The sequence below is a fragment of the Gossypium arboreum genome, chromosome 2 (assembly GCF_025698485.1).
Source record: "Gossypium arboreum isolate Shixiya-1 chromosome 2, ASM2569848v2, whole genome shotgun sequence".
In the NCBI taxonomy this organism is placed as follows: domain Eukaryota; kingdom Viridiplantae; phylum Streptophyta; class Magnoliopsida; order Malvales; family Malvaceae; genus Gossypium; species Gossypium arboreum.
In genome coordinates, this window is record NC_069071.1 from 106,083,052 (window position 1) to 106,095,661 (window position 12,610).

The following is a 12,610-nucleotide window of genomic DNA, read 5'->3' on the forward strand; positions in this document are numbered from 1 at the left end:
ATAATACTATTTGCATTTTTTTTAGTTTTTATTTCAATCTCAAGTTTGTTGCATAATTTAATAATAATCAATTCAAACTGGCTCAATTACTTCTGAAACTAGCTTCAGAACAAAAAAAAAAAAAAAAAGAGCTTGAAATGGCAACTCTTTTCAGCTTTCCAAAAAAAAATGCTTAAATCAAACCGATTAGTAATCAATTGTTAAATCAGTTATCTTATCTATGATTTGCTCTAAATTGAGTCAATCTGATTTTAAAAATCTTTAAAAAAAACATCGAAATGAGTCCAAAAAAGCTTAGGTACGAAAATAAATATAAATATACTTGAAATGCTAAATCATGAATGAATATCGTTAAATGAATGAAGTATGATCCATGTTGAATGTTATGTTGTAAAAAGATCCGCCACAATCTACTATCAGGTAACTGTTGAATGAAGTTAACAGAATAGAAATTGGTTAAGATAGGAGCAGAGAGAAGAATAAAGCTAGCATCAGCAGCTGGATTATGTGTGAAGTGGCAGAATATACCTAAACTAGGTTAAGGTTTCAAACTTTACATGATTGTAACCTATCTTTTATCCCATCTACCTACCTGCCCTTTGTTTCCGCATGGTGATGCTCTCCCAATAATCTACATTACATTTACATTGAGACGCAACATTTATAGTATAAAACCTAGAGAAACTTACGAGGAAGGAAGTAACCATAGATTGAGAAGCGCTGAAGCCAAAGACAGAAACCAAGTGAGAAATGCCATAGCAGCTGACAGTTGATATCTACCGCAACACTTTGGAGTGCAAAAGGAGCCGCTTGTCTGGAAAAGGAGATCCACCACGCTAGCTGTTGAACATGCTGCGGCTAGCGTCAGAACTGATAACACCTGTCATCACACATTTATTATCACTTTTCGCCTCCTTCAAATACCTTCTTCTCGCATATAAATCTAAGTCGCTCAAAAACTGACATATCAATAGCCCACTCATACCCAATCTCCTGCAGCTATTATGAACAATATTCCAGGCTGATGAACAGGGCATTTAACCACTACAGAGTACCCATCCAGCACTGCCAATGTACAACTCCATGGAATCACTAATCCCATGGTTGTTACCAAATAGCTGAAATGAAGAAAAAATTGTTGTTAACAGAGAAGAACCCCAGCAATCAGATTAAATAAAATTAGATTACATACCAGAAAGCAGAATAGCTGTAGAACTCCACCCCCAATGACATGAAGAGAAGAGAAGCAGAAGAAAACAGGGTCTGTCCTATTCTCAATGAAAACCCAACACTGGTGCCTAAAGAGCCAGGCACCCCTTCCATGGCCATTTTGTTCTGGAAATTCTCTGCCGACTGGACGGCTCTCATCCCACCACTAAATTCGTCATCTAAACACACCACACGTATATATGATCAGTGATACATGTGATTCCACAATTTCCTATATTGCCGATAAGGAAGTTGATAAATTTAACCGCTGTCAAGTTTTCATGAGCAACCAAGAAGTGATTCACAATATCACCAAACAGAATGTAGCAGAGAGCTTAGAGTTGCTATTCTTATTCTATATATGAACAATTTCATATATACTTCCCACCATTCTTTTTCTATGGTCGGTAGGTAGGAAAATGGAAGCATCATGAGATGAGGGCCTAAAAGCAAACCACTTTATCGAGGCCAATAACATTAGGATATCATTAGAAAATGTGAAATTTTCTCATGAAACTAATGTGCATAGGAGTGAAGGAACTTGGACAAGCCGATGCTTTTAAAAGGTAGAGCTGTGGACTTTCCACATGTCATAGCTTTATAGATTTCCTTATTAGTGGGAAAGATGATGTCATTTGCCGCCCCCATTAAGGAAAAATCAGGGTTAAGGTTGGCCTTCAACATCCCCTTCTCTTATGTTGATGGCAAACATCCCTTGGTTGATTACATGAGTGGATCAGTTCATATCTTTTAAACCCTTGTACTATTCCAAGTACCAGCATTTACCCAAATTCCAATAACATAGCTTATAATTTTTTTTACATTGTACATTAACAGGCAGATAGATAGCATATTATTATTTTTTACATATGGCATACCACTAAGGCCCTCCCCCCCCCCCCTTTTTTTTTTTTCTTTAAGATACTCAAATCTTCTCAGTTCTCACTCATTAAAAATTTCTGAATAAGTGAGTGGATAAATGCAGGAATTTAAAGCAGGAAGCATCCAAAATTCATTTATTAGCGTTATCTCTTGCCGGCATCTGTCTTCTGATCTAGGTGATATCACTTTCAATAGTCAACTCCTAATGGGTAAATCACACAAAAACCCCTTTAATTTAACCATTAATTACACTAAAAAATTTTCAATCATTGAGGAACCCTAATATCTTCAACCAATGCATTGAAGATGATGAATTGCGGCATCTAATAGTATATATCAAACGACCTTAAAAAGTAATTTGTTGATAATGTTCAGCTCTTGGTGGTAATAGTGTTAGATCCATTAGGAGTGGTTTGTAGGGTATTGATAAGCTATTGCAGTGGAGTGTGAACAAGAAAAAAGTAGAAGGATGTTGATGTAATATACCCAAATACTAACAAATAGCTTATAACTAGATAAACGAGGATGAGGGCATTACAGGGTACAGCTGATCATATCAACTGCATATGATTTGTTTCTGAGTAGCTCATCTGTCACTGTATCTTTTTATTTTCTCAAATTTTATTGATGTGAATAAGAGAAGGGTAATTTAGACCTTCAATAAACTATGTAAATAACAATAAAGCATGGAATGTATTATATATATATATATATTTATTGTTAGTTGAAATGCAGCAATGGCACAGTAAAAGGGGAAGGGGAATGTGTAGCTATGATATCCAAAATTAATGTCTCTAATTCTCCATTGAATTCACAGGAGAGAAAGAGAGAACCGAACCGAAGAAACAAAATGAAGTCTTGACGCCTCATTTAGAGACTAGTACTGCATAAAATGAGCAACAGAAAGGAATATTATATAGATCTCACTCACAATGCCCGTTGTGCTTCTTTCAGTTCATGGCATGGCGTTTGCTTAGTCAACTATAAATAATAAGAGCAGATGGTAGCTGTCCATGCCCACATGCCAAAACAAAGCAGATGATGTGGGTGGTAAGTACCAAATCCAACCCAAACTCAATCGACCAAAATGTTAGTTTGGAACCCAACCCAAATACAAATATAAACAACCTTCAGTTCAGTTTAACACCAAACTCCCCAACGTCTCTGCCTGCCCTGCATTTAATGACGCTTCTTCCTTTTCCTTTTTCTTTTTTCTTATTTTCTTCCTCCCCCTGTTCTTCTTCTTCAATGTTATTAGGCTGGCAGGCTCAAGCCAAGCGTAAGAAAAGCTCAAAAACCGTGACGTGTCATGTCTATCTCTAGTCAATTTTCTCATTAATTGTCACTCCCCACCTTTCATTAATGCCCCCCCGCCCCTTTTTCGACGCTCACTTGCTTTGCCACAACCCCCTTCTCCTCCATTAACTCTTTCTTCCCCATTAATTCGACCCCTCCCCCCAACACCAATCTCCAACCGTCCCTTCTCTACCCTTCTCTCCTCCTCTCTATCCGGCCTTCCACGTGTCCTCTGGGTTTTTCTTGGAACAATTAACTTCTTCTTTTTTTTATCTTCTGTTAAACCTCTCCGGTGATAGCAGCGCCTCTGGATCCCCGCATCTGAGCCGACTCGACGAGAAAGCCGCCACACTTGAAGCTGCTGATCTTAAAAACATCGGACTCGCCATCGACTTACTTCTTCTCGACGAGCCTCCGCCGCCGGCGGTAAATCTAACACTTGATTCCGACAATGGAAAAAACCCTCTCCGACGAAAAAATGGCGAAGCTTTGATCCCTCTGTAGTACCTAAACGAGAAAACCCTGGGTTTCATCATTAACGACCCAAACGGAGACGTCCTTCTGCTCCAAAATCCATTCCCTCCTCTCCTGTACCTCCAAGGCGACGCTGTGTTCGGCTCGGTTATCATCCTCTCTGCGGCTAAACTCCTCTCGAACCCAAATGAATATGACCTTTTTAGAACAAAATTAAACCTCTCCTCGCAATTGCTATTCCCGTTCCTTCTTCTGGGTGACGGTTCTTCGGTTATTTCCGTTATAGTGTTATTTGGAAAAGATTGCAGAGGAGTTTCGGTTAGGGACTCCAATGTGTTGTTCTCAAAAACGGGGTCGTCGAGGCTCGGACGGATTCTGGCTGCCATTAACGGAGTAAAAGGAGATTCTGCAGCGAAAATTCCAGCTCTACACAGCGGGCAATTAGCGTGTGATTTCAACCAAACGTCAATGCAATCCACGTGGAAGGCATGCGAGCAAACTGGGAGTGTTCGAACGTATTCATTGTCTTCGAACTCCAATAGACATACGGCACAGTCTTTGGGGCTGTTGTTGGGTCTATTTTTTGAAGTATAGAGGGAAAGCGGCAGGGTTTTGATGGCAGAGTCATCAAGACCGTAAGGGGAAAGAGGGAGATCGAAGGGATCAGAAGGTGGAAGAGAGTCAAGGTCGGTCGTGGTGGATGGAAGGAAGCGACGGCGGCGGCGGCGGCGGCGGAAGAAGCTCAGTAGACGGAGAATTAGAGGGACGAGCCGTTTTGAGATGAGACGCGAATAGGTAACGACTAAAAATGCTGCAGCAACTACTACCACCATTGCGATCAACGGTGGGCTGAAGTCAACTGGAAGCTTTGAAGGCGGCGACAACGAAGATGATGATGACGACGACGATGGCGGTGATGATGATGACAAGGGAGAAGGGGAGGGGGTCAGATATGGAGATGGAGATGGGGCCCAGGAGGTGAACCCCATGATCGGCGATGGAGGTGTTTCGTAGAGGGTGGTGGTGGTGGGTGATTTGTTTCCACTTTCAGAGTTTGCGTTGAGCTCTGGGCAAGTGAAGTGTTAGAAAGGTTTAATTTTGAGGGTTGACTGTTTTGTCTGGTCTCACCCAACGATTTGTCGTGGGGGGATGGCGGGTAGACCCAACATTGGTGAATTTAAGGCTATGAGGATGTTTTATTGTCTGCGGATGAACACATAGTGCAACTGGGTTGTCCATGTTTTATCTACTTGACACGTAATAATCTCTTCAAAAACAGGGTCACCAGGTACTTGCGTGGTTTGTGATTATTGGTTTCGTTTGGCTTCTGTAGCATAAGTTTAAGTTATAATGGCTGCATGAATCTGGAAAAATAGAAAAGAAGATTTGATGTGGTGACCCACAGGGTGAGGATCCTTTAAGGAAATGGAAGACAGGCGAAGAATGTGTGATCCTTTTCACACCACACACTTAGTGGTGATTTTAGACTTTTTTAACTCTGCTTTCTCTGTCAGATCATATAATTAATTCATTTCATTAATCTTTCAGTCAATGAGATTTCGATACTCTTAATAAAGTTTAAAATATGTATAGCTCCTTCCACTATTTATAAATTTAAAATTTAGTCTTTGTATTTTTAATTTTAAAATTTTAATCTTTTACTTTTTACTTTTTAGATTTTAAATTTTATGTCTAATAGTTCATTTCTTTTATTAAATTTATTGGTGTAATATTTTGAAACAAAAATATTTAATTGATAGCAATAAAATAAATTTTACAATATTAACAATTAGATTTAATTTTAAAATCTAAAAATAGATTAACTAAACTCTTAAAAATAAAAGCACAAAAGACTAAATTTTAAATTTCTGAAAAATACAAAAAATTGATGACATATTAGTTAACGTTGAGATTTTGGATAGATTTACATATTCTCAGTCTAAATTTTATTTTAGATTTAAATCTTATTATATGTAGGCTAATGTTCAAATTTATTTCAATCTAGATTAAGATACATTCCAATTATTGATATGTATGTTTTTATTTTGTAATAGTTTAATTGTGATTAATAGTTAAATAGATATATTGATCATAATTGTAATATTGTTATGTATTGTACTGAACAAATTTATTCATGGTTCGAGCTATATGCTCAGGTTTGAAGGCTCACCTAAAATTTAAGAGGGTTTGGATAAAAATATTAGACTTAAAAAATATGTTTAGACAAAAAATTTAGGCCCGTTTAAAATATGGACTGAAATGTCAACAAAATGTTCTTTTCATCTTTTATTCTCTTTCCTTAAGTAAACAAATAATATTTTAACAAAAAATTCTTTCAAAAATATAAATTTTAATTTTATTCCTTAAACTTAATCTTTAAACTAAATGGTTAGTATTTAATACATTGGCGGTATATACTTTTTATTATACAAATAATCGTAAAAATTATCATATATTTTTAAAAGTATATATATATATATTTAAAATATTTTATTATGCACTATACGATATTTACTAACCCTTGACCTTACTTGTGGAGTGTAAAACTTCCACAAACAATGTATTAATTATTATTCCTAAACTTAAAATCTTAATATTAAAATCATAAGGTTTAAACCCTAAACTATAAATATTAAATTTTAAATTTTAAATTTTGAAACTCAACCTTACACTTAAAAAAGAAAATCACATATTGGCTTCTCAATCTTTCATGAATTTACGGACAAATGCAAAACTAGAGGGCAGTTAAGGCCTTGGCCCTTAGAATAAAAAAATTCATGTTTTAACCCTTTAAAATTTTAAAAATTATAAATTAATATATAATAAAATTATATTTTATCTTTTAAAATAATAAATTTATAATTTAATTTTCTAAAAATATAAAATTATAAGGTTAGAAAATTTTATATTTTAACTCTTATAAAATTTATAATTTAACTTCCACCAAGTAAAAAAATTTGGCGCTAAGCATTTACTTTTCTTAGAATATGTTTTTTAAGGTAACTCCACACTCGTAGATGTAGATATTTTTTATTTGATATAAAACTCATGACAAAATATGTAATTCAATCATTTGCCACCGATGATATGATATTTACTTTAACCTCTATACCAATGGAATGGATGTTTTTTGAACTTCCCTCAATTACCTGATATTTAATTGTTAATAATTTAACTTAATATAATAATAAGGTAAATTACATAAATCATTATTTGATTATTAGAATTTTTCTTATTAGGTTATTTGATTTTAAAAATTACAAAATAATTACTTAATTTTTTTAAAGTTTAAAACGGTTAAATATTTAGCAGTTGGTTGATGTTCTGTTATGCGAATAACTTTTTTAACATTTATTTTAACACACATCATTTTCATGTTAAATAATAATTAAAAAATTTTATTACTCCAAATCATCTCATCTCATCTCACCTCCCCCTCACTGTCCCCCCCCCAACACATCATGCATTGTTATTTCACTGTTTGAGTTTTTTTTTTAAAAATCATTAATAAACAAAGAAATTACAACTAAGTTTTAAAAGCATGAGTGTTGATGTCATTGATGATAGCCCCATCATGGTTACAAGCGACCGTGTTAAGGTTGCAAAGATAGAAAGCATCACGATTAATTTTAATGATATTAGTAAGTGAAGGAGCTTGAGATAGTGTATGGATGTTGCTCGAGGGCATAGTGGGTGGGTGAGTTCTTAATTTGTTTTATGAATTCTTGGAAGTTCGAAAAGATTATTTTTGGATTCTCCAAACATATGATGTGATAAAAAAAAAAACTCGAGAAAGAATCAAAGTTTGAAATGAGCAATTGAATCACAATCTGTCTATCCAAATATCAAAAGAGACAGAATAGTGAAAGGTCAAAGATCACCAAGTAGCTTGGGCCATCAAACAAAAGAAAACAATATGTTCTAATGGCACGATGGAGGGAGAGGGGGGCAGATGGGATAGTGGGGAAGAGGGAGATGTGCAAGGGAGAGCGGTGGTGAGGAGAGGGAGTCGAGAAGGGAGGGACGGGATGAGGTGAGGTGAGGTGAGGTGAGGTGATTTGGGCTATTAATTTTTTTAAAATTATTATATGAAATGAAAATGATGTGTATTAAAAGTAAATGTTAAAAAAAAGTAAGTTATTAACTTGACAATCACATCAGCCAACTGATAAGTATTTAACAGTTTTGTACTTAAAAAAATAAAAAATAAATTGGTGATCATTTTATAATTTTTAAAATTAAGTAACCTAATAAAAAGTTTCTAATAGTCAAGTAATTATTTATGGAATTTACCCATAATAAACTCGTTTTCTATTCACAGTAAAAAAAATAAATTATTTGACAGAAAATAATAAAATAAATTATTGAGGAAAAGTGATGACTTAGAAAAACGGAAGGTGATACTTTTTGAGCATGGAATAGATTTTCTATTGATTGTACTTTAATGACAAGATTTAGTCGGTCAATGTACCTTAATGACGTCCATTAGCAAAAACGACAAATCTAAATTAATAAAAATCGTTTACGTTTTACAAGGAGAAGTTGAAAATTAGAATTAGTTTATGCTCGGTGAAAAATATTATACAATAATGTTATGAGATTAAATTTCATCATAATTATATTTTTATTCATTTTATATCAAATATATACATATAAAATCTCATTTTAATATAATTTATTTTAATAATTTTTAATTAAATTGATGAATCAAAGGTTTAATATAAATATAGATAACATTATATATGGAATTTTTACAAAAAGAAACTTTTAAATTAATAAAAAATTTATTATTAATCACTTTAATAAATTAATATTAACATAATATTCTAATTTTTAAAAATTTTAATATACTTTTACTATTATTTAAAATATTAAATTTTAAGTTATATATTTTACTAGTATTTCAATAATATAAAACTCATAAGCTTTATCAATGTAAAATAGTTTAATTAACATTCAAATTGTAGGTATTTTAATTTAATTAGCAATTTTTTAAAAGTGTAATAAGTACAATATAAATAAAATATTAATACGAGTTAGAGTAATTATAATACGAAATCAAACCATTATATTAGAAATAAATTAAGAATTTATACAATTCAAACTAAAACCAATAAACAAGGAATTAACTGAATTAAAATCTATCCATGATAACTGTACATGAAAGAACTCAAAGACCTATACATAAAATTTCATACGGTAGATGTTGAATATTATTATTATTTTAATTCAAACTTTAATTACAATTTGAAAACATTTTATTGATATAATATTTTTAATTATAAAAATAATTAATATTTTTATAAATTAAGAAATAAATATATAAAATGGTAAAAGAGAGTGGTAGCATTGCATTTAACAAAAACATTCATTTTACATTATATAAAATATAAAATTTCTAATAATTTTTATAAATTGGAGTTGATTTGTAAAATAAATATAAAATGGGATTGGGTTAAATCCATCGGTTAAAAAGAAGCAGCCCAGTCCAGGTGTTGTTGGATTGACGACAATATTTAATGTCACTAAAAGTTGTTCAATCATTAAGGCGGCTTCTTGCTGCCCCCCTCCGCCGGCGTCCCAAATATTAACTGCTTTGTCGATTTGATAAGGATTTCTGCTTTTGGGGCTCCTCATCACTTCATTTTTTTTAATTTCAACTCAGTCTTTCATTCGAATGTTTAACGATTCCTAGGTTTTTATTGGATTTTTGTCAATTAAATTACACTTTTTACTTAATATTCAATCAACCCTTCATAGTTTTCTTGTGCTCATGGGTCAGGTCGACCAAATTCAAGTTCAGTCTAAGTATGATATTAACATATTTTATATTTGTTTAATTTTGACCTGATCTAAAATTTGAGCTTAAAATTTTGTTCAAATCTGCTTATATTTATAAAAGACTAACCTAAATATATTTTAGACTCATTGATATTATTTTTAAATATTTATATTATATTATTTTAATATTTAATAATTTTATACATTTTATTTATTGAAAATTTTTAATGTCATTTTAACATTATTTTAATGTTTACATTATAGTAATATTATATATTTAGTATAAGTTTATTTTTTAATAATATATAAAAATAACATAATATAAAATATTATAAATTTTAAAATGAGTTGAGTTAGATTGGGCTTAAACATTTAAACTCGAGCCCAACTCATATTTTAAACGAACTTTATTTTTTCTCAAATCTATTTTTGAGTCTAATATCTTTATTTAAACTTTTTAAATTTTAAACATATCTTTAGACCTAAACAAATAACTCGTCCACATTAATATATATGTATTTTTACATATCAATAAATTTTTCTTTTAAGAACCGAAGAGAAAAAAAATCCAACTAAGGCCTTGCTCATTAGCTAACCGACCGTCATTTATTAAGGTACTAAAAATCGGTGTTTATCGTTTATGAATTTAATTAATGAGTTTTTTAAAAAATTTCAAATTAATGTATAAAAATAAAATTTGTATTTAGTCTATTGTAAAATATTAATAACTAAAAGATAAATGAATTTAAAAAGTATTTAAGCGCACACATAAAATAATTTCATATATCCTTTATATCTGCTTTTATGGTCCATAAAAATAATCATTTCAGGGTTTGTGATTACATTTTCAACTAATATTGTTTTTTCATTTTAGAAGTGAAATATGACTTATAATTGTATCCAACATTTATTAATATTATTTATGAATTTTATTACTGAATGTTTTCTAAATTTAGTATATAAATACTATTTGATGAATATATTGAAAATAATAAATTAATTTTAAAATGTTTTTAAATAATTTTATTATAGATTCTAATCATATTTGTTTTTTACATAATGTCTAGAATTATTCATAATCCTTCCTTAGCCCCTAAATAAAAAGATAATGCGCTTTAGCATACTTGAATCTATATCCTCTTACATTGACAACAATACCTATATTCATCGAGTTAATACTCAATGGATTAGAAAATTTTTAATTCTTTATTAAAATTTAAAAAACTGGAGAAAACAATAATAATTCCTCTGCAGAGATAAGATGTATAAAACAATAATAAATGCGAACCAATAAATATAATTTTCAACTTCAAAACATTAATTGCCTCCTTATTTGGTGAGCCACATTTATGGCCTCTGCTCACATTCCCATGACTTACAAAAAGAGAAAAAAACCAAAGGACTTCCAATAAGAAGGAAAAATAAATAAACTTTAGCTAAAAATTAACACAAATTATTATGACATTTAATTACATTTTTCTCTTTATTTTTTCCTATCATGCATCTTTAATCTTTTGGTTTTCTTTTCTATTGTCTTATTTTATTAAAACTTAGCATCATAATTTTTTTCCTCTTAACTTTAAAAAATTTATTTTAATTTTATTTAATTTTTACTTTTGTAGCTTTTAAATTTATATTTTTTATGAACCCAAAATAGATGAAAAAATTAACTTTGTGGATTAGTACATGGGTAAGACGTTAGCATTTAATTGATTTTTTGACATTTAAAAATATAAAAACTATTTTTATAATTATTATACTATTTTATTAATTTTTATTTTTAAAAATTATATATTTGTTGACATGTAATGCTTCGTGTATGTCATATTAACAATGTGTAAAAAATTAATTTTTTCATCTATTTTGAGTAATTTTACAACAAACATAAGTTCAAAATTAAAAAGAAAGTCAAAATTTAAATAGAGAACTAAAATATTTTTATTCCTTAAATTTTTTTTATTTTTTCAACTTAATAATCTAAATCTTGTTTATAGATGTGAGAATCTCTTAAGATGTCTCATTTAATGGTAGCTTCTTTCTCACATGCTCTACATTAAGTAACTTAAGGTTGTTCTAAAGGAATTTATCATTTTCTATATTAAGTAACTTACAATTCTTATAATCATGGTTTTGTTTGATTTCAATTTTATATTTTTAGATTTATTTTAGCAAAATAAATTATTTTTCAAAATCATTTTTAAAAAATTCAAGTAAATAAAAATAATCGATAGCTTTTATAAGGTATTTTTAAAATATTTTATATAAAATTTTTAAATTTATTTTAATATTTTATTATAAAATATTCCCTTGCATTATAAAAATTAATTTTACTCAAATAATAAAAATAATTACAAATAAATGGAGTTTGATTCAATTTAAATAAATATGTTTTTATCTTGTATTTCAACAATCATCCAAACATCTTAATTTCATTTGATTTTGATTTCTCAAAATTTTCTTCCTTAGCCCTACTAGAGTTAAGTAGCGATAGGGAGATTTTCAAATTTTATGATTTATTTAATTAATATTAAAAGCTAGTTCTAATTTAAAATTTATTCAATGGTAAAAGATATTTACTCTTTTAGTGTAAAATATATTTCTCTATAATTTGAAGAAAACCACATAAACCTTGATCTATTTTCTAAGAAAAATTTATATTAAAATATAATTATACACTTATTATTTATCTATATAGATTCTTTATGTTTTATTCATTTTTTTATTTTTAATTACAAAATAATAAAAAATTAATGGCTATGGAAGTATTATAGAAATAAATATATTTAACTTCTTTCATAAAAATATATTTGGTTGCAATTAAAATAAATTATTTTAAATTTATATTTTATTCGGTTATATATTAACCTTTATATGAGTTAATTAAATTATTTTGATACAATTAATTAAGATACCAAATTTTAAAAGGTTTTAAAGGAAATAAATTGATTAAAAATAAAAGAAAAGTAAA

General features: G+C 29.8%; 2 protein-coding genes across 2 annotated transcripts; both read right to left on the reverse strand.

Moving 5' to 3' along the window:
* Window positions 1-383: 383 nt before the first annotated feature.
* On the reverse strand, window positions 384-3,145 carry LOC108486912 (CASP-like protein 5C1). Its single transcript, XM_017791072.2, has 4 exons — window positions 3,023-3,145; window positions 1,193-1,388; window positions 986-1,118; window positions 384-880 (listed from the first exon to the last, which is right to left on the reverse strand). Exons 2-4 carry the CDS (start codon window positions 1,366-1,368, stop codon window positions 686-688), a joined length of 504 nt encoding a protein of 167 aa, XP_017646561.1. The 5' UTR covers window positions 1,369-1,388; window positions 3,023-3,145; the 3' UTR covers window positions 384-685.
* LOC108486911 (RING-H2 finger protein ATL65) lies at window positions 2,683-5,482 on the reverse strand. Its single transcript, XM_017791071.2, has one exon. It carries the CDS (start codon window positions 4,848-4,850, stop codon window positions 3,657-3,659), a length of 1,194 nt encoding a protein of 397 aa, XP_017646560.1. The 5' UTR covers window positions 4,851-5,482; the 3' UTR covers window positions 2,683-3,656.
* Between the last annotated feature and the right edge of the window lie 7,128 nt (window positions 5,483-12,610).